This window comes from Solanum tuberosum, unplaced genomic scaffold, assembly GCF_000226075.1.
Source record: "Solanum tuberosum cultivar DM 1-3 516 R44 unplaced genomic scaffold, SolTub_3.0 scf00158, whole genome shotgun sequence".
NCBI classification, from domain to species: Eukaryota; Viridiplantae; Streptophyta; class Magnoliopsida; order Solanales; family Solanaceae; genus Solanum; species Solanum tuberosum.
The window spans coordinates 1,118,841-1,141,355 of NW_006239083.1; the positions used below are offsets into that span (position 1 = coordinate 1,118,841).

At 33.9% G+C, this 22,515-nt stretch overlaps 3 protein-coding genes and 1 non-coding gene across 8 annotated transcripts; 3 read left to right on the plus strand and 1 right to left on the minus strand.

Annotated features, from left to right (window-relative positions):
- Nucleotides 1-409: 409 nt before the first annotated feature.
- LOC102587303 (uncharacterized) lies at nucleotides 410-6,679 on the minus strand. Of its 5 annotated transcripts, none has more exons than XM_006353627.2 (6): nucleotides 6,497-6,679; nucleotides 6,061-6,214; nucleotides 1,984-2,240; nucleotides 1,053-1,140; nucleotides 696-762; nucleotides 410-611 (listed from the first exon to the last, which is right to left on the minus strand). In XM_006353627.2, exons 2-6 carry the CDS (start codon nucleotides 6,114-6,116, stop codon nucleotides 558-560), a joined length of 522 nt encoding a protein of 173 aa, XP_006353689.1. In that variant the 5' UTR covers nucleotides 6,117-6,214; nucleotides 6,497-6,679; the 3' UTR covers nucleotides 410-557. The 5 variants fall into 5 exon arrangements, with proteins under 5 accessions (XP_006353689.1, XP_015166923.1, XP_006353690.1 ...); XM_006353628.2 differs by having other exon boundaries at nucleotides 447-611; nucleotides 1,984-2,245; nucleotides 6,497-6,677; XM_015311439.1 differs by having other exon boundaries at nucleotides 447-611; nucleotides 1,984-2,196; nucleotides 6,497-6,675.
- Nucleotides 6,680-6,774: 95 nt separating this feature from the next.
- Nucleotides 6,775-6,847, plus strand: TRNAR-CCU (transfer RNA arginine (anticodon CCU)). Its single transcript has one exon. It is a non-coding gene; the product is annotated as a tRNA-Arg (tRNA).
- Nucleotides 6,848-11,911: 5,064 nt separating this feature from the next.
- On the plus strand, nucleotides 11,912-18,836 carry LOC102587835 (DEAD-box ATP-dependent RNA helicase 56). Its single transcript, XM_006353629.2, has 12 exons — nucleotides 11,912-12,021; nucleotides 12,193-12,320; nucleotides 12,933-13,033; nucleotides 14,133-14,305; nucleotides 14,406-14,637; nucleotides 14,733-14,851; nucleotides 15,308-15,364; nucleotides 15,449-15,633; nucleotides 17,204-17,348; nucleotides 17,439-17,522; nucleotides 17,605-17,668; nucleotides 18,467-18,836. The coding sequence occupies exons 2-12, from the start codon at nucleotides 12,205-12,207 to the stop codon at nucleotides 18,475-18,477; spliced, it is 1,287 nt and encodes a 428-aa protein (XP_006353691.1). The 5' UTR covers nucleotides 11,912-12,021; nucleotides 12,193-12,204; the 3' UTR covers nucleotides 18,478-18,836.
- A 2,477-nt stretch (nucleotides 18,837-21,313) lies between these two features.
- On the plus strand, nucleotides 21,314-22,472 carry LOC102596576 (probable sugar phosphate/phosphate translocator At4g32390). Its single transcript, XM_006353653.2, has one exon. The coding sequence runs from the start codon at nucleotides 21,405-21,407 to the stop codon at nucleotides 22,470-22,472; it is 1,068 nt and encodes a 355-aa protein (XP_006353715.1). The 5' UTR covers nucleotides 21,314-21,404.
- The last annotated feature ends 43 nt before the right edge of the window (nucleotides 22,473-22,515 follow it).

Here is a 22,515-nt window from a genome sequence, read left to right on the forward strand (position 1 = left end):
CAGATGCAAAACAGCTTCAGATTTAAGGTCATGCAGATGCTGACCAGATCCCTGGACCCAGAAACCCTTCTCTTTTACTTCTTCAAGACCACCAAAAGCTAGATTTGTCAGTGCAGATCCATAATGTGAAATAATATCTAGAGAGGTGTCGATGATGTTTAATATCTTTGAGATTTAACTTTGTTAAAACATGAGCAGCTGAACGAAAGAGATTCGCAATTCCTTGATCCCCAATGAGTAGACACTTTTTTAATACAACAAGCTTTAGGTTCGAGCAATGTTGACTCACAGCTTTGAGACTCATTCCCAATGTATGAACAATTCCCAATCTTTAGGTTCGAATAGAAATTAGAAAAGCTTTTATCCATGCATTTATTTGATTTTCTTTTTAAAAATTTAATATATAAACTAATAAAAATAAAAAAAAATTCATTTAACTTTTGGATATCATTTTTTATTTTATTATTTTAGAAGTCCTTATAAAATATCAAATTAATGTGATAAAAACTTGCAGAACACAATTTGCAGTTGCTGAGAATGATGAGTTATGTGGCTGCTTAATCATAAAGCCCCTCCTGCTCCCACACATCAACAAGAAAGTCTACCATTTCCTGATATATAAATTGCACGACAGTCAGCAACTAGCTACATGTAATATGTAAAGAAAAACTATCTTAGCTAATTCGATAACTTACCGGTAGAGGGATTGGCTGAGGGAAAAGCTTATTGGTCCCTAGCAACGTTTCATAACTTGTATCTGCACTGCAATTTATGGTGGTAGAATAAACTTGTCAAAAATGTATGTAATCCAGTATAGTGCGCGATAGTTGAAAGCAGTAACACGATATTACTAATTCAAAAACCAAATTGTTTCAGGATTGTGTCGAAGGAATTCCTAAAAAACAGTTGCCAGCAAAAATCACCCAAGTCGAGACACAGTATCAAAACTATGGCCTGCATGCCTTTTCCTTTGTCTTTCTTCCATCAGTTAATTTTTCCCTTTACTCAAAGAACCATTCATGCTTACACTTCCAAAGATGTGAGAAACTTACCTTAATTTGGGTTCTCGAACTGAGGCACGCTTCTGCGGTGTTTTATTTCCACACCATTGTTGCCTCGTTTGATTCCAAAGAAGTAAACCTGTTCCAGGTAATGTTTAATTCAATGATACGATAAACAAAATACAGAAAGGAGTTTTAAACTGAGCTAAAATGAAAAGAACACCACAAGATCATGCTTTCAAGTTTGTATATGGTCTCTCCAGTTTATGCCTCAAATTGTGCATGGGATTTCTGCAAAGCCCATAAGCCATTCTTTCCCCTGGATAAGTAAAGCCATAAGCCATTTATAGAAAAATGGAAGTTAATCAAGATACCCACCCCCTTTGAAAATAACAGAAATTCCAAGTGTTTATGAAATTTTGGGTCGACCCTTTGTAAAAATTCGATGAAATGGGAACGTTTGCAATAAAATCCTAATACAAGGGACCTTTTTTGGCCATCCAAATGAGGCAGTGGCATGACCAAAAAAATGAGGCAGTTTGGGGCCTCTAGACAGGCCAAAGTTCAAGGGTGACCCTAGAAAGCAAGTAATTGAAGTTGAGAAACTATCAGATAATTATTTAACCATTTTTGGTAGTGTTCCCAGAAAAGTAAGGTTTATCTACCTCAGTGTTCAGGAAAGCGAGCGCTTCAACGCTTAAAGCGATGAAGCGAAGCGATGAGAGCCTTCTACGCTTCACAGACTAGAATGAGTATGTGAGCGCTTCATCGCTTAAAGCGTGAAGCGGGGCCTTATTGCTTTTTTCCGCGTCACGCTTCCCTGAACACTGATCTACCTTACCCATTCGTCATCATGAATCATGTCGCTGTATTTGTGTACAAATACTAAGACGTTGCTGATCCCCATGCAAGTTTACTTGCTACTAGTAAACAATTAGGATGATTTACATCAAAATAAAAGGAGACAAAAGTATGCACTTGCCATGATTTACAAATTCCGAAGTGCTGCTCGTGGTGCCAGAATTACTGTGAGGATCAAGGGCCGGATTAGATGTGCTAATTGATGAGATGCTTCTCTGGGAGGGAAATGTGCTATTCTCCATCTCGCATGCACTACTGCTCCAAAAGTCGTCTCTTAAACTAGTTTTCCTCAATCGTTTGCTCGGAACTTTCAGTCCTTTAGATGGCTTATCCACTGAAACAACATGAGGAGAATTCATACAGCATCCAAGACAACTTCTGCTCTGTTGCAACCAGGTTTATAACCATTGAAATTGATTAGCGGAGCAAAAAGTTACAATAAGATAGCCCCAACAAAATTCAACATTCTAAGTGGAATTCATTTCAAAACTACCATGTGGTCAGAGAAAGGTCATAAACAGTGGTAAAGCATGGGACATGACCCATTTAATGTTATGCAACTTTGAAAGAGCACTTGAACTGCCATGGTGAGTCCATAAAGTAACTGATAGTTAGAAAATAGTTGATATTTGATTCAGCTATAGATCCATGGACAATCAAATAAGACTTTTTTCTTATTAGGTGTACCCAAATTTGAGAATTTAGAAATATAAGCTACAAATGACAATTAAGAAACCATTAGGAACCACAAATCGAAGTCACCAATCAGTAATGACATTCACACATTTAAATCCTGGAATCCATGCTTCCACAAATAATCACAAACATTGAGAACTTTAAAATCCAGGCGCAAAAGTTAAAGGAGCTAAGCAAAACTGATAATTAACCATTTTCTTAGTTAGTAGTTAATAGCTTCTAAAATATATTAATTAAATAATTCAAAAGCTAGAATCTGTCAAGATTGATGAGCAGCTGTCTGATTCTTAGCTATGGAGAGGTACAGAATTTTGGGTCAAGGTATGTTATAAAGTTCAATGCTGAAAATGGTACGAAATCCTGAAAACTGGCCATGAAAGATAATCTGGAAACTAGAGTTGCCTGCTTTACTTAGATTGCAATCCTTGGTGCTTGTGTTACTCATGACAATCCATGATGCTTGCTTTACTTGGGTTTTATTATTAGCAGTTGATGCTTACTACATGAAGAAACTTGTGAATCAGTTGATCACCTACTTCTCCATTGTAATTTCTCCAGACAGTTTATGATATGTGTTTCCTGGAATTTTTGGGATTCAACTAATCATGCCAAACAGGCCTTAAACAGTCGCCACAATCAGACATCAAATATGGGAAGGAGTCTCTACTGGAATGCAGTACCAGTTGCATTTTCTGGGAATATCTGGCTAGAGAGAAACAATAGATGTTTTTCGGGTAAAACGGAGCATCTCTTATGTAAAATCTAGATGTTTGAGGAATTTATCTTTGTGGTGTAGCAGTGTAGGGAAAATGTTGTATCTGATAAAGTTACACTGTTAAATCTATTGTATTCTTTCAACATCTAGAAGGAAAACACTTGTTCTGTTGTACTCTTCGTTTGTACTTTCTTAGTACTCTGTATTGGTACTCCTCATAAAATCCCCACATTTTCATTAAGAAGTTATTAATTCTAGGTATTGATTTCAAAGCAAATTAGCATTCAGCACAACACCCTTTACTATCTTTAAGCTTGACGCACACCAAGCCAGAAATTAAATCGATTCAATTAAATAAGTCAGAATACCATAAAGTACAAAACTTGATCTCCTTTAGGCCTATAGAAATTATGATAGTCTCTTTTGCTGGTCTAGCGCTGCATCTGATGTGAAAACAAAATTATTCTTATATAGTTATAATAGAATGAAACATGGATTTAGCAGAACTGCAAACATTGTGTTGTAGGGGAGTGCAAAATTGTTGAAAGGAAGACATGAGACCCCCATAAAGTGGCTACCCCATAATAATGCAAGACTATATTGATGCGTAAAAAGATCAAGACGGGCCTCAGGACTAAATTGAATAGATCTTTATGGACAATTTGACTTTAAGCTCTATCAAAAGCCTGGACCTCTGTCCAGTTATTCAGCTAGCTAATTAAGGTCTACAGCATTCACCGAGTCATTTTTTTAAGAAAAAATTTGATTGTTATGCAATTTTGTTTTGAACTTGGTAGCTTTGAAGATAGCTATGCATTCAGTAAGTCATTTAGCATAAATGATATCATAAAAGAACTTTTGATGTTAAGTACAACGCGACAAGAAAGTTGATAGGAACAAAGTGGGCAGATAGAGAATGTTAACACAATTTTCTATTTTCACCCAATTTCCATATTTTCACTTTGCAAAACTTTTATTTCTTTAGGGCTCTTAAAATGTTCTAATTCCTTCACTAATTATCAGCTTATAAAGGTTCACAATTGATCCTTAATAAAGGACATCTACAAAGAGGAGTTAAAAGTTGTTTTTATAGGTTATATCATCTCTTAAAGTATTCTAACCCACTTTTGATGTTAACTAGTTCATGTTTTAAATAATATTTAGTGGCTTTCACGGAAACATTACCTAGATTGTAATGATAGTTTGGATAATATGTTCTTAAGTACTTATAAATAAGTAAGTGGATTAGTTCATCCCCTAAAACATGTATCATTGTGGTTCCAACTATTACCTAAATGGATTTTAAACCAGTGTTCACTACAACTTCTTCTGTTTAATTAAAAGGTAAAACTTCGAGAGAGTCATTAGAAGAACACCTCCTTTCTCCAATCCCCATCATTATGAATCTCAATATCCAAATGACTTTGAGATGATCATCCCCAATGAGTTATCTTCACAGGAAAAGGAAAAAGAGATGTAGCCACCAAATCAATGGCTTCGAGTGAATTAATAAGTTTAATCCAGTTATGGACTGCATCAGATAAGTTCTTATCAAGAAACCAGTATTAATGGACCTGTTACTTAAACAGATTGAACTTGAGATGCTGTTAAGGGATTAGCAGCATAATCCCATTAACAGTATTTTGACTGGTCAGAGCGACCTGTTTATATAAAAATTGCTATAGGGCCATTGGCAACCTAATCTATCTTAGCCCCAGAAAAAGTCTTAAGAGTAGCTTGAGCATCTTAAAGCTAAAAAGAGAATGGTATCCTCAAATTTATCCAGATCTAGAAAATAGATCCTCAATCTATTCTGCACCAAATTATAAGACAGGACAAAAGTAACCTCTTACATTACAAAGGGATCTGCATTTTTCCTTCAACTTTTCCATCATCACCTCAATAAGGACTCGAAGATATTTTCCAAAATACACCAAAACTGAACAAAAAGACTTCCTTTCAAAATACGCATTCATTTCAATCCATAAACAACCCCTAATACACATGGCTAGATGAAAAACTTTTCACACTGTAGCTGAGCAAGAGAATTTTTTTTCATAAGTAGCTAAACAAGAAAGGTACATGAGGAATGTGGCATTCAAAGCAAGAAACACCTTAACATATCATGCAAAGCATGAAAATAAAGGAAACAGATAAAGGAACCAGCTCATTCCTGCTTTATGCACCATTATTACTTTGCTTAGCCTGTAAGCAAGTACTAAGATTCCAAATCACCCAAAAAAACTGCTGAAATTACATAGCTTTCCCAGTAAACTAAGATAAGCATTCTGAAGAGTTGGTATTAAATTTAATTGCAACTCTTCACTCCTAGTCTCATATTCTTTTAATTTCAATAATAACAAAACGTCTGCTTTTTCTTTCCCAAAAATAAAAATCACTTGCGCCTAGAGGCGGATCTAGAATTTCAGTTCAATGAGAACAAATTATACCCACCACTACCTTATCACCATGGTTACAATCTTAGCATAATATATAGTATATACATACACTTCCACACAAACACACATATATGGTTCAAGTTGAGGGCAGTAGGTATGAGTACAACCACATGTATTATACTACATCCACCCCTGCCTCGCCTCAGGAACAAAAATACAACAACAACAATTACGCCTCAATACCAAACTCAAGATGGGGCTGAACTTTACTCCATTTAAGCTTATCTCAAACCAATACTATACAAAAACACAAACACCCCGCCGGAGTGTTTTATCAAGTTAAATTTTAGTTGAAAAACACATATAAAGGAAGAATCGAGTTACTCACCCCATGCAAGCCAATATGCGGGATATCCAAGAGGCAATTGATCTACAAAGTTGCATTTACAAGCAAATAATCCGGAAAATAAGCAAATGGGTTTTCGTCAAAGCACAGATTTCAACCTCTGGACCTCCAATACAGAAAGAGAACACATCCCCACCTGCAGTAGAAGCCAAAAATAAGTGCAAAATCAAAACTTTTTACCCTTCAGCTATTGACAGAATATCTATCCACCAAATAATAATTGTCTCAATTAAATCAGTTCAGGTCGACTGTATGAAACAATTCTGCTGTATTCAGATCAATTTTATTTTAGACATCCTACAAATAACCGACAAAATGGGTATGCGAAAAAGCAAAAGAAATTGTCTTTTTTATTCCTTTTAATTACTCAGTCTAGTAAATTTCTTCAAAAGCAAGACGGAAGAGGGGGAATTGAAACCTGTGAAAAAAGCGTAGTTGCGGGATGTGATTTTGTTGCCCTTTATGCAGTTGTTGATCTTTGGGTTGGTGAATAAGCGCTGAAAATCGAAAGAATAGAGAAATTCCTGCTGGTTTTATCTTCTCTTTCTCTTGTGTTGATAGATTTGCAGACATCAGTCAAAAATGGAGACGGAAAGTTGTCGTGCTGAGCTGCTGGTGTGGCCAATGGTGCGGCAGTGGGCCCGGACTGTCTTTTGTATCATTACTAGTGTTATATATGTGTTAGAAAAATGTAAAGCGCCTGTAGCTCAGTGGATAGAGCGTCTGTTTCCTAAGCAGAAAGTCGTAGGTTCGACCCCTACCTGGCGCGTTTCCTATTCTTTTGGCCTTTATGTAAGTTTCTCTATGAAAAATACTTCATAGTGTTTCCTATTCTTTTGGCCTTTATGTAAGTTTCTCTATGAAAAATACTTCATAGTGTTTCCTATTCTTTTGGCCTTTATGTAAGTTTCTCTATGAAAAATATTTCATAATGTTTCCTATTCTTTTGGCCTTTATGTAAGTTTCTCTATGAAAAATACTTCATAGTGTTTCCTATTCTTTTGGCCTTTATGCAAGTTTTTCTATGAAAAATATTTCATAGTCTAGGGGTGCCGTTCGGTTTAATTAAATTTTGGTTTGGTTCTTCAGTATTCGATTTTAGAAAAGTGTGCACCATATTTCAAATCAAATTAGATCGATTCGGTTCGGTTTAGTTCGGTGTTTTTAAATCGGTTTTTTTGGCGTGAATAAAAATAAAGAAGGAATATGATAAAGTAACAATTGTTGTTCACTTCAAAGTAACAACTAACAGTCTAACAATAAAAAGTAATAACATCAAAATAGTTTTGTTTAGGCTGGGTACCCTTTACTGTTTTGAAGTGTAAATGATAATGTATTATTAAATAATACAATATAAATAGTTTTAAATTTATTTAATAAAACTTTGATTCTTCGGTGCACCGTAATTTTGAGACCCTTACACCGAAGTTCCGAAAAAAAGAACTGACACTGAATCGAAACACCGAAGAACCGAAATAGTTTGATTCGGTTCGATTTTTCATTTTTCCGATATTTATTCTCACCCCTATTTCATACACATATTGTATTTTATAGTTTGAGGAGAACTAGCATTATCTCATATGATCCCACTATACATATAGATTTACCGACTACATTTCAGTCATTCAAATAGGGGTAAAGTTGCATGAAGCTTTGGGGGTTCATGAACCCCTCGACAAAAAAATTACATAGTATTTATAGGATTAAATTTTTATAATATGTGTATATATGGATTATTGAACCCCCTCAAACACAAGTCCAACGCTTGGTTTAGTGGCAAAGAGATTCGATCAATGCAAGGACACGCGGGATCGAATCACTTTGTATGGCATTTTTAGCCGTATGCATTTGATTTTTTCTTCTAGACAATTGGAACGCGATCTCTCTATTAAAATAATTTTAATAAGCTAAATACTATGGACATAATAAAAGTGTTCTTTGAGATAGAGTTGAACTTTATCTAGCCCCTTTTTTGTTTGATTTGATCCAACCCCCCATATGAAAATTTTGGTTCTGCCACTGTATTCAGGAATCTTGATCTATTTGAAAATTGCTAGAATTGATATATGCATATATCATATTTCTGCGGCATAAGAGATTTTTTCATTATGATTGGTAGAAATCACATGTTATACTATATTTTCAATAAATGAATATCTGTGTTATGATACAAGTCCACGTTTTTCAAAAAAATGAATGAGATTGGATCGAAATCACCATTTTGTAGGGAATTTTATTTCTTTCACAATAAGATCTGGATAATTATTCGACTTTTTGAGAAAAACAATAGAAAATGTAAACTTACGAGTACACGTGTTTTTAAATTTCTACTCATATTGCACTCTTATATATGCAAGTGAGTACTACTAGCTGATTTATAATATCAAACTATGATGCTATTTCTTTATCTACTCATCTTTTTATTTTCTAGACAGTGTGATATCAAAATGATCGTATTTATTGTTTAATTAGGTATTATTTACTCATATCACCTGATTTGGAGGCAATTAATATCCAAACGATCTATTACAATTTATGTTCACATTTTGCATGATAATAGGTATCATCACAATTTAAAATAATATTATAGATCGTACAAATTACTTTAATCAAAGTAGTCCATTTTTCCCACCATTTACGTAATTTTTTCCTCCTATTTTTGTGGAAAACGTTAACATAATATACAAAACTATTGTCACCCAATTATTTAGTGCAAGTGTTCTACTATCATAGAAGTGTGAGTAATGAAGTGGTATCAATATGTTAGTTTTTGGTCTTTAAAATTCAATTTGAGGGCATTTTTTACTTTTCAACATATTATAATAAAATGTGTCTTGAATCTAAAGCACCAACACATTCATTATATCTCACATTCAATTTTAAAGCTTCCGTTAACCTGTTATTCTCTTCTCTCTTCAAAAACAAAAAGTGACATCAAAGACAAAGAAGAGACCACCAATTTCATCCCCTAAAGTTTCCTGAACAAGTAGTTAAGTATGACCTCCTTTTGGCTGTAATTTTTGAGTTCCAATTTCTACTGTGAGAAATTTCAATAGAGAAGGTCAGTGTGTTAGGTATAATTTTTACAAGGTTTTATTTAGTTTTTTTTTTTTTTGCCTTATATTTCTGGATTTTGTTGTTTCTGATTCTAATAGTGGTGGATCGTTGCCTTTTTTGTGTAGAAGAATCACCATTTTATCGATTAAGATGGAGTAGTAGAATCATTACTTCTATTTGTTTTTTAATGTTATTTCACTTTTTTCTTTTATTAATATGTATCTTACAACAAAAAATTCTTATGAACCACTTCTTATTATTTTCCTTTTTTTTTTTGTATAGTTAAATTACTTTCTCAACTTTGTGTAGTTAAGGTCCACCTGATAGACAAGTGAGGCTTGTTCAATAATTGAATAATTTGATTATAGATCGATAGATTGAGAATTCAAGTCAAATCGCAAGGTAAATAAGAATAGTGCTACTAATCATCATGTTGGAATGGGATGGGAAAAATGTTAAAAAAAAATTGGCAATAAATAATTGTATGTACTTACCATTAAGTTTTTCGGGCGAAATGTATATCACATTCATTAAAACATTGTTAAGAACGATTTATTTAGTCTATTCCTTTGTAAAATTAAATCTAAGTTTCAAAAGTAAAGGTGAATATTTTATCTTCATGGATAGATTTTGAGGATTTTTTTTTTCGTTTTTACGTCATTTATTGAAGTATCTATCACATCTTACCACCATCATATTACATTCATTTATTAACTTTTTCAATAATTGAAATTTGACCTATTATTCCTATAAATTAAAGAAAGGAGGAAAAGTTTATTATGAGTTGTGTTGTGTATGATGCTTCTTGTAGTCAAGGTTTTTTTGCTACAATTGTGAAACTATAGAGTTGTCATGAAATTGAAGAATATAAAAAATAAAAAATAAAAAAATTAAAGGTTTTTTTTTTATGGCGCGGTAGTTGAATTAGTAGTTAAGGAAATAGTTAAGAATATTATGAAATTTTAAATTAAAATTTTAGTAAGAACAAAAAAAAATTAGGTGATTCTTCCCATTTATCTTAATATAATTGGACAAAGTTACTGATACTTGTTACTGATGAAAGATAATAAATATTCCATAAAATTAATTAAGATCGTGAAATTTGATCTAGACACCACAATCATTAAAAAAAAGTCAATTTACATAAATAATATATTATATAACTTTATTTACGAATTATAACATATCTTTTACTCTTACACAAATTAACCTTACTTTTCTTACCACAAATAACATTGTCCTTATCACTATTTTTTATACAACTTAATACAAATTTTTCAGAACCTCACCTCTTCTTTATTGGTAAATCACCATCACCAAACCACCGATTGTTTATATTTAATACAGTTTTGATACAACTTTAATACAATTTTTCCAGAATCACCTAATACATAACTAAAACATTTTTAAAACAAATATTTCATAAGTATTATATGTGAATTCCAAACATTCTGGTACTATTTAAATTAGCTTACATTGTTAGAAATGTATTATATTTGTTCTGGAATAATAACTATCGAATTTATAGTAATGTATAATATCAAATATCGAATTGTATTATAACTATCGTTATATCTATACAATTTTAATTCAACTCTAATACATATTTTTCAGAGCTTCACCTCTTTTTTTCATAATCACTACCACCAGACCACCGATTATTTATATTTAATACAATTTTTCAAAACTTCACATAATATACAATTTTAATACAACTTTAATACAAATTTATATCAAATAATTATTAAAGCTAAAATTATATCATATATGGTATTAAAAAAAAGTAACACTTAAAAGCGTAATTAATCAAATAAATATATTATTTATGTAAAAATTCCAATAAAAAACTTATTTATCCATTGACCTCCCAAATTTCAAATCTACCACTAGAGCTGTCAAAATGGGCTGACTCAACCCAACCCTAACGGGCGAGAGAGTTTGGTTGGGACGGGCTGACCCTTTTAATTAAAGGGCCTATAAAATAACAGCCCAACCCAGTCCTAAGCGGGCCACAAATTGGGACGGGTTGGCCCTTCAACCAAAAAATGGACAACATTTTCCTCTTAGAAAAGATACTAACGTTGATGTCCGATGAACACGACATCAATACATACATAAATTCATTCATGAATTACACATACTTCAGTGAATATTTACAAAACAAATACATAATAGCCAAGATACAACATTCATAAGATTCATCCGAGCAAAAAAACATTACATGATCACTATTTTCATAAACAAGACAATAAAAGAGAATTGAAAAATTAGGCATAAAAACAAATGTGAAAAAGGTCAAAGATTCATAGTTATGATGGAGTAATGGACTTGAGCTAATAAGAAAATTTAGTGGACTAATGACCCTAAAGTGTAAGAGATATAGTAAAAAATATAGTCTTGATTTTATATTGATACTTTAAAAATATTTATTGACAAAATCTTAACAAGTAAAACACTACTTAAAATATATATAATAAATATTTTTAGAATTCATAGCCCGCGGGCTGGCCTCTAAGGCTTGTGGGTTGGCCCTACGAGGCCAGCGGGCCAAATGAGGCTGGGCTAAAAAGCCTCATACCTAAATAGGCTGAAAAAATTGAGCCCAATCCCATTTAATTCAAGAATTGGGTTGGACCGACCTAGCGGGCCAAATCCATTTTGACAGCTCTATCTACCACTTCCAACTTGTACCAAACCGTAATTTTGATATAGCACAAGGACAAAAATGGTAAGAAAATTTCAGTATCCCTCGTTATTAACCTATCCCCTTTCAATTCAAACTCCCTTATCACACTCTTTTTAGTTCTAACATTTTTTTCTGCAGACGCTCCAAACCCTAACCCTAATTCGCCGCAAGAACTCAGTTTTTCCGGCAGTCTCCAACTGGTAAGCACTTCCCCTGTGAGAAAGTTTTCTTTTTTATCCTCTACTTCCTGCAATAGATTTAGTTTGAACTTTGAAAGAGTTGATCTTTACTTTCGAAAACTAAGTATTCATGTTTACTGATCTGAATTTTGATACTATTTGCTTAATGAGATCTTCGATTCACATGTGCAGTAAAGTAGCAAGATGGGAGATACAAAGGAAAACGAAGCTTACGAGGAAGAACTTCTCGACTACGAAGAAGATGATGAGAAGGCCCCAGATTCCGTTAATGGAAAAGTAAACGGCGAGTCTGCCAAGAAGTGAGCTTTACTTCAATTTATATTTTTCGTTCTTTTTCTGAAATTTGTGTGAACATGTGTGGTGTCGTGATGCTTATATAAAGGTTGACCCTGAAGTTTGACCCAATTTGTGTAAAGCAAGTGGTATGGCTCAGACTATGCGTGTTTATGGTTTCTACAATCTTTTCTAATAAGTAATATAGTGTACTTGTTCATTGAGATAATCAATTCGATTGTTGTGGTCCATCCCTGTTATAATTAAAGCGAATGTCTTTTTTCTGTGTGCCTTAACTTTATAAACTGAGATTGAGAGTGCGAAGCGCTTAGTGTAAATACTTTTTCTTGTTCTTTTTATACAGTTTTGAGTTGGAAAAACTAGTGTCTTCTGTCATGTAGTTATGTTCATATGGTGAGAAGTGAGGATCTCTTCTCGAATTTCTCGGTTATCAAAAAAAAAAGTAAAAAAAAAAGTGAGGATCTCTTCTATTTTTATTTTAACAGTAAATATATCTGCGCACTTACTGAATAAATGGTTTCAATACGCCACCATATCTGATTATCATTCTTCTTTTCTACTTCCTAAGCCTGTGATTTTGAATATTATAATAAGTCTAAATGTTTTTGTCAATGTAGGGGTTATGTTGGAATTCACAGTTCTGGATTCAGAGACTTTCTTTTAAAGCCAGAGCTACTGCGGGCTATTGTGGATTCAGGGTTTGAGCATCCCTCTGAAGGCAAGTCATCTCGTATCTGTACATTGATTCTGCAAATTTATTGTTCTATGGGGTGTTTATTTCCTTTTTTGATATTTTAACTGCCAATAAGAATATTTTTCTGTGTGGTGTCAAGCTGTCCACCATCCTATTCAACTAGTGGTCAAACACGTGAGAAAGATGGGCTAACTTTGGCTGTGTCTGAGTTGGCTCATCAATGTGTATATTCCTATCCCAACTCGTCCAAGTTTAGATGGGTTAACTGAGTTACACTTGCATGGGCTAAATTTGACTATCTTTGAAGGCATTTTGATCTGTGTGATCTTGTTTTTTCACTCATTAATTTATGAGTTTTCTTATTGAAATCGGGCAACATTCAGGATGCTAGTGGTTGAGAATATTATTCTTTAGAGACGTCAAATTTAGCCCTTAAAATTGTAATCCAACCAGGTCAATTTGGGCTACTTAAGATGGCTTAAAGTGATATATAAGAAAACTGGAAAAAGAAGAAGCCAGAAATAATGAGTGTATATATTATATGCGTTATCACAAAAGAACTTAGCCGAAAAATTAAATAAGAACTGTTTTTGCTTGGCTTGGGTTGTTACATCTATTTCTCCCCCTGCACTCATAGTCTCACATCCTTTAAAGAAACTGAATATTCTTCTTTTTTTCTTTGTTTGGTGTATGTGTATATCTGTCTACAATTCACCTACTTTACTATAAAAAAGAAGTTTTCCCCTGGGGGAAGGAGGGGGAAAGGGAGTTTACTCCTCTCTATGCTTTCACCGGTGCTGTCAGAGGACCTTTGTTTTCTAAGGGTTTTAAGCGCAAAATGAAGCAAATGTGTACTTTATTGAAGACAAATGCATAAAAAACTGAAACACTCAGCAATGCATGCTGTCTTCAATTCATTTTGTCTATTTTGTTTATCCATTCATTGTTTTTGGTAAAACCTCACCTTGTTTGCCTATTTAGTGGGTTCTTGACAATCTATTTCTCTATCTGTTTTCAGGTAAATTATTACTATCACTACTATTTTGGAGAAGTATACTGTGGTAAACTTTTTAAATCTGAAACTGAGGCCTTTTTGGCTCCACTCTATTTGGTTCTTCATCAGTGCAACATGAGTGTATTCCACAAGCTATTTTGGGTATGGATGTTATTTGTCAAGCCAAATCTGGAATGGGCAAAACTGCTGTTTTTGTTCTTTCGACTCTGCAGCAGATTGAACCTGTTCCTGGTCAGGTTGCTGCTTTGGTCTTATGTCATACAAGGGAATTAGCTTATCAGGTATGCAATGAAATCTGCTTTTCTGCTTCACTAATCATATTTTTTCTCTCCAAATATCAAGTAACCCTCTTTTTTTGTGGGGTTCTTTTGTTGTCTGCAGATTTGTCATGAATTTGAGAGGTTCAGCACATATTTGCCTGATATCAAGGTTGCTGTCTTCTATGGTGGTGTCAATATCAAACTTCACAAGGAGCTTCTGAAGAATGAATGTCCTCATGTTGTTGTTGGAACTCCTGGAAGAGTACTTGCATTGGCTAGAGAGAAAGACCTATCTCTGAAGAATGTGAGGCATTTTATTCTGGATGAATGTGACAAGATGCTTGATTCTCTTGGTATGTCTTGGCTTAATATCCTGCTTTCATGATTCTAGTTGCATATTTCCGCGACATTATCTTTTAGCAACTCATTACCTGTACTCTGTTTGCAGACATGAGGAGAGATGTGCAGGCAATCTTCAAGATGACTCCCCATGACAAGCAAGTAATGATGTTTTCAGCAACACTCAGCAAGGAGATCCGTCCAGTCTGCAAAAAATTTATGCAAGATGTAATGTCCTCTGCCAATTCTACTTGAAAGTTGAAGTCTTCCGATTTTCATCATTTCAAATTTCTGCTAGCATTTAGTAGTGTAGTTTATTTGGTCAAAGCTAGTGAGGGATGTGCACAGAGAAAAATGGGTTGTTGTGCTCTGAGCTTGTAGTTCCTTTGTTTTCTTCCATTTGTGCTTGTGATCAGAAGTACAAATTAAAATGTTTTTGTCATGGGGGTAAAGGTATTGTGTGGGATGGAATTATCTAGGTCGGATCGATGCTTGCACTATTAAGGGAAAGATTCTTGTTGGTGTTGTAAATATGTTGAGCAACAATGAGGAATAGTTGGTCTGATTTTACCATCTCCCGGGAGAAAATGCACAGATGGACTGTGGATTCTTCTTCATCCCTCATTCTGGGTACCATTAGCTTCATGAAGCTCCTAATATGCTTTACCGTGGCGTTCTTTTCAGCCAATGGAGATTTATGTTGACGATGAGGCAAAGTTGACCCTTCATGGACTTGTACAGGTACATCTTGGGTGCAAAGATATGATGCCATGATTTCTTTACATCCAAATTAGCTTTCTTATCTGGTTTCTTTTATTATAACAGCATTACATCAAATTGAGTGAAACGGAGAAAAACCGGAAGCTAAATGATCTGCTGGATGCCTTGGACTTCAATCAAGTAGTTATATTTGTCAAGAGTGTGAACAGAGCAGCAGAGCTGAATAAATTACTAGCGGAGTGTAATTTTCCATCTATCTGCATCCACTCTGGCATGACTCAGGAAGAAAGGTGCGTGACTGTTGTTGATTGCAGTTTTCCTTTTGCACCTACTTATATTCTAGTTTAGCATGGAAAATGGTACAATATGGATGATTTTTTGGGATAAGTTAAGGTAGTGACAACCACTTGTCAGCCCCCCCGATATTACCTGAATGATAATATTTTTGGTTTTTATACTACATATTGAAAGTAACAAGTAAACAATTAACTAGACAATTAGAAAACAAAGTAATATGCTACGAATGTAGTAAATAGATAAAATCCTAGAGTTGTAGTTCTTACCTAGGTGCTAACTCAATGGGTAATACCTAATTAGCTGGCTATTGTGATTGGAGATTGGTTATTACTTTCAATACTAAATATCTCTTGATTAATGAGAAACTTGGCCCATATTAGCTTTCTCAAGTCAAATAAGGCAACACTACATGCAATTGCTTATGAAGCCAATAGAGGTTATTCCTACTCTAGTTCAAACCTTTGTTATTAAGCTTAGTTGATTCCTCAATCAGCCTAATACCTTGTTATCCAAATTACCTAAACTCAATTCTTCATTCTCAAGCAAGAACTTAGTCAATAGGGCATAAAATAATGTTTGCAACCAATACTTTCACATTCAAGCATAAAAATGGCTAAATAACAACAATTCACCCAATGAAGCTTCATATTTATTAGCCTACGAGCTTAGATACTTGTGAAAATGGAAATTCTAATGGAAACTAAACTAGAAAGCCTATACACAATGGCAATTAAAAAGAAATTGCAAACTCTAGTTGTCGACCTTATTGGAAAGGCTAAAAAATTGCTCAAGAGAGCTTAACAAATCACATAATTATTGACAAGAGCTAGAGCCAAAAATAGACCTAAAATCATTTTTAAAGTTGCTAGTGCAAAATGTCACTTGGATGCCCCAATGTGAGTGTGAGAGGTTGCCTCGGATGATTATAGGAGAGGTAGTGGTATACCGAAGAAGTATTGGGGAGAGGTGATTTATACAGGACATGGCCCAACTTCAGTTTACCGAAGACATGACCTTAGATAGGAGGTTATGGAGGACACAAACTAGGGTAGAGGATTAGTTAGGCAATTGAGAGTTGTCTCGTTTTCCTTCATATTAGTAGTTGTAGGTATTACTCTGAGAGAGTTTCTTGTTTATTCCATTTCTATTTCAAATTAGTGTTTCTTGCACTTCTCGATCAGATATTTTGTTGTAGTGAGTGTCCTTTATTAAGTATGCTTTGTCATGCTCCCTTTAGCATTGTGTCTTGGCTTCCTCTTTCCGAATTGCTTTTACTTGAGTTGAGAGGGTCCATCTGAAAACTTCTCTATCTCCCTAGGGGTAAGGTTTGTGTACACACTACCCTCTCCAAACCTCACTTGTGGGATTACACCGGGTGTGTTGTTGTTGTTGTTGTTGTTGTCGTCTTTTTCTTCCCTGTTGAAATGGTTAAAATTTGGAGATCCTCCGTCAAATTACTTTCAGGTCCTTATTGCATGTCAATTGAGTGGAATAAGTAGGGTGTGGAATTTTTATAATGCTATTCTTGATGTTTGTTAAACTGTGTGAATCTTTGACTTGTAGATTGACTCGCTACAAATCTTTCAAGGAGGGTCATAAGAGAATTCTCGTGGCAACTGATTTGGTTGGTAGGGGCATTGACATTGAAAGGGTCAACATTGTTATTAACTATGACATGCCAGATTCTGCAGACACTTACCTTCACAGAGTAAGTCCTTATTTATTTGGATTCACTGTTTCAACTTTTGATTACTTGTGCTTTTAGTGCTAATTATTTTGTCTTTGAAAACATTGATAGGTGGGTAGAGCTGGTAGGTTTGGAACGAAAGGCCTTGCCATTACATTTGTGTCCTCTGCATCAGATTCTGAAGTTCTTAATCAGGTTTGGGGACTGTTGAATATTTTATCTTGTTATGGAAGTGTTGTCCATAATTTTCTAAGTTGCTTGTGCTTCACTATTGTAGGTTCAGGAAAGGTTTGAAGTAGACATAAAAGAGCTTCCTGAGCAGATTGATACTTCTACATACAGTATGTCCTCCTCCTTGGTGTTTACTTTATTGATGCCTTTAATGTTTCTTGGTGTGCAAGTGCTTTTCTGCCTGACAATGTAACTCATGGAAGCACATTTAGAACATCTCATGGTTTATATAGAGGCCTTGAGTAGTATTTGTCTGCTGTGATTATGTAGCTTCATGAAGATATTGGACTGGCATATGATTTACTTAATCTTGCAGTTTGACTTCTATAAAAGAAACAAAATGTTATGTGCTAGACGTGAATAGTAGTCCTTTCCTCCCATGATTGTCAGTTTGCAGATTGACTGGATCTAGAGAAGTTTCAAGTAAAAACTGAACTGGAATATAGATGATAAACATGCATCTGCTAGTTTATTATTGACTTTGAAGAGCCTGTTTGGATTAGCTTTGGCTTAAAAACAAGTGTTTATAAGCACTTCTATAATTTTACCCAAACACTACAAAAGTGCTTAAAAACCATTTTGGCTCAAAAGCACCTAAAATAAGCCCAATCCAAACAGGCTCTTAGATCTTGTGAACTGAATTGTGCTTCTCGAAAAGCAAAGGGTGGATTAGTTAGCTCCTTTTTACTGATTTATTTTGAACTGCCAGCTCAATTTGGGTATATTGGACCCTTATCCTTGAAGGTTAACATTTGTTCCTCACCACTAGTTTTGTGCTAAATGGGTTTTATGGATATTTTCAGCTATGATATCTGTAATGGGTTGATCCCATGTAGAGGAATTTGCAATATCTTAATGCTTTTAATCAAGTTGATCTGGGGCTAACAATTTTTTGTTTGTTTATGCAGTGCCATCTTAGTGAGATGAGAGTGTCCTGGCGGATATTGAAGTCACTTTGCCTGAAGATGGGGGGGAACTGACAGATGTTTGCTTTTGTTTATCGCCTATCTTTGCCTTTTAGACCTTCTAATTTGAAGGAATGGTGGCCTCCTACTATGTGCTTTGACACTGCTGGACTGCTGTACCCTAGTTGAACCATGCTGTTTCTCGTCAGTTAAGAGGAACATGACAAATGTCTTGAGTGTTATCTTGTTAAGCTCTATAATTTATACTTCCCAATGATTTATTATGCCTAGTTTTTGAATCATATTCTTGTTAGCTGTTGTTACGTAAACATAATATCTGTTTAATTTAAGTTTCTAGAGCTATTTTCCTGAAGCGCTCTACCCTGCTGGGATCATGTTTGGAAACCCACTGGAATTCATCGGTGGTACTTGAGAAGAGAATTTTGTTGATATCATTATGGGGAGTGGAGTTTCTCAGTTAGGCATGATGAATTTTATGTCCTGCCTCTGACATTCAATGCTTGTATCTCCTTGGATTTAATTGATGATACACAGTGGTACCATTAGAAATGGTCACGGTTATCGGGTTGCTACTGGTGGACAGGGGTCTGCTGATTAGTGACCCACTTTGTCGTCCTTAGCTGACAGCGCTGCTGTTTATAAGGCTAAGAATGGATATTGATACTATCTCTTGCTCGTAAAAGTGTACTTCATTGGAAGCACATTTCCCATCTTCCAATACAAGTTAAATAGGAAAACTAGTGGGTACACCCGCAAGGAAACCCATCTCGAAAACGTTGAGTTGCCTAAAATCTCATGTTGTATGTTTTTTGTACCTTCTGCACTAACTGTTATGCTTGACATATGTCTGCATGTGTATTTGTTACAGTATTCTTGATTCTATTTTGTGGCATGTATTTCTAGCAGAGCTTAAACCTATTTAGATGATAACCTGGTGTTTTGATTGATTGAATTGGGAAATAATTCTGAGGCCATCAATGGATTATATGTTACCTGTTGTGCTTAGAACTCTTATTTGTATTCTATAGAATACATGTTCTTGAGGATATTTTCTAGTTAGATGTTATATACGAGTATAATTAAAAAAAAAATGTTTTATTAGGTACTACTTCGTCTCATTTTGTGTGACATCTTTTGATTTGACACATTGTTTAAAAAAAAAAGGAAGACTATTGAAACTCGTGGTCTAAAATAATCCTTGAATATTTGTGTGGTTGATGGAGAGTTTTTTCAGACTACATTCTTTTTGGGATGTATAAAAGGATAGGGTGCCACATAAAATGGAATAGAGAAAGTAATAAATTATAGAAGAACAAGTAAAAAATTAAAATTTAGTAAGAATTGGATGAGTTAGGTTATGATATGCATTTTTTACCCCTTTGAGTTAAAGTAACTTTTGTATGTCAATTTCGACCCGTTCAAATTTAAATCGACCTTCCCCATGGTTTAAATAAGGCAGCATGTGGAAGAACAAAGTGCCACAAATAGAAAACTTGACCATCTTTTGGCAAATAGCTACGGGCTGATTGCTAAAGCTATATAAGGGCAAGGATGGAGAAGCATTTTAAAAGTGACTATGGTTTTTTATTTTATGTTAAAGATTGTTCTGAATAGAAAATTAACTAGAACTTTAATTCATGTATTTTATGAGCATAATCATGTATATTAACTGGATATTAAAAATATCTAACCAGCTATTTGCCTTAAGATACTAAAGAGTATCAATTGATTTTCCTCTTTAAGTTGCACTTTGTTGTAATATGTTCCTCCACTTTTCACTTTAGTGAAAAAATAAATTCACAACTTTTCCCTAGGTACAATCTGATCCCCTTACCTAGTAAATATCGAAGTATTAGATAAAAACACGTGTTAATTTTAAAAAAAATAAAGAAGCAGTAACAAAGATTTTATTGAAAAATAAAGTATCAGAGTTCAGACTATCTGTACTATTTATTTTATATATAAATTGTTTATAGTTAAATAATTTCATTATATATATATATTAATTATCTATAGTTAAGTGTTAAAAGTCAATCTATAAGCATATATCATTCATCTATATTTTGCTATAAACACGGAGTGATAAGAGAAAATTATTCAAGCGAAAAATATTTTTTATTTTCAATTCTAAAATTGTAAGTTCCTATTACTAAGAAAGTCAAAAATAAAGAAGCTCTTAGACAAAAATAACAAAAAAAAAGAAGGAAGATATAAACACCAAGTATGGTCCTTTGATATGTAATCTAAATTATCTCAAAGTTATAATTTTGCGATCATAATTTTTGAACAAATTGATATGATGAAGTGTTTAAAAAATAAGTTTGAATTAGATTATATTATATTTGATTGAATATATGAATTTATACCGAACGATCCTTAAATACTCAGTGTAATATTTTTCAAGCGCATATCAATATTATATTTTTCATGTTATATCCTTTATAACTATTTTTTTTTTCTTTCAAAATAAGGGTCATCTTAGTAAAATTTATATTCATTAAAAAAATTAATAAATATAATATATAGTTTATTAAATTACTCCTAATTAATTTTTTATTTTTTTTAAAAATTGAATAACGTTAAGAATATGAAATATAAAGATATAGTTGAGAAAATATATTAATTTTGTTTTTCAATTTTTAAGATAATATTTATTTTGAGATAATGTTTTTACGGATGAAATAATACTTATTTTGTGACGGAGGATGTAAATTCTCGTGATTATATTCCAATTTTTAAGTATTCTTGTTGTGTTAAATAACATTTGTTATAATTAGACTTGTACTCAAATTGGTTTATTAGATTTTCTTACAAATATTCCAAGTCCTTTCACTTTTTTCCCAATCTCCTCAAATTCTACACAACCAAATCCTCCTCTTCCTCCGCCGTGAACCGCCTTCCTCCGCCGTGAACTGCCACCATGATGGCAAAAAACGCCACCCTTTCCGGCGGAGTACTGAAAAAAGTAATTCTTTTGTATACTTACTTAGCAATCTGGATTGTCCTCTCCGGCACTGTCATTGTATACAACAAATACATTCTTGATAAAAAGCTCTACAATTGGCCTTTTCCAATTTCTCTTACAATGATTCACATGGGTTTTTGTTCTTCTTTAGCTTTCTTCCTCGTACGTATCCTCAAATTGGTCGAACTTTTCACCTTATCCCGCAGAGTATATTTCACTTGCGTTTTACCCATTGGTGCCCTTTACTCTCTTTCACTCTGGCTATCAAATTCTGCTTATATTTACCTCTCTGTTTCCTTCATTCAAATGCTTAAAGCCTTAATGCCAGTTGCAGTTTACACAATTGGGATTTTGTTGAAAAAAGATAGTTTTAAGAAATCCACCATGTGTAATATGTTGGCAATTTCAATTGGGGTTGCTATTGCTGCTTATGGTGAATCAAAGTTTGATTCTTTTGGGGTTTCACTTCAATTACTCTCTGTTTTAGTTGAAGCAACTAGATTGGTCTTGATTCAGATTTTGTTGAATTCAAAGGGAATTAAGCTAAACCCTATTGCTACATTATACTATGTTGCTCCAAGTTGCTTTGTTTTCTTGTCAATTCCATGGGTTTTTGTTGAACTTCCAGTTTTTAAAGAAAGGGGTTTTGGTTTTGATTTTGATTTTATGGTTTTTGGTACTAATTGTTTGTGTGCATTTGCATTGAACTTAGCTGTGTTCTTGGTTGTTGGAAAGACTTCAGCTTTAACAATGAATATTGGTGGGGTTGTTAAAGATTGGCTGCTTATTGCATTTTCTTGGTCTGTGATTAAGGATAGTGTGACTCCATTGAATTTGGTTGGATATGGGTTAGCATTCTTGGGAGTTGCTTATTATAATCATCAGAAATTGCAGACATTGAAGGCAAAAGAAGCAGAAAAGAAGTGTCAGCTTCAGCAGGATGATGAAGAAGAAGGTGGAGGACTATTGTTGACAGAAAGAGAACAGAATGGTACAGGGGAGAAGGGTGATTCACAGTACTAAGTTGTTTTTTTTAATTTTTTTTTTTTTAAAAATTTTATTTTAA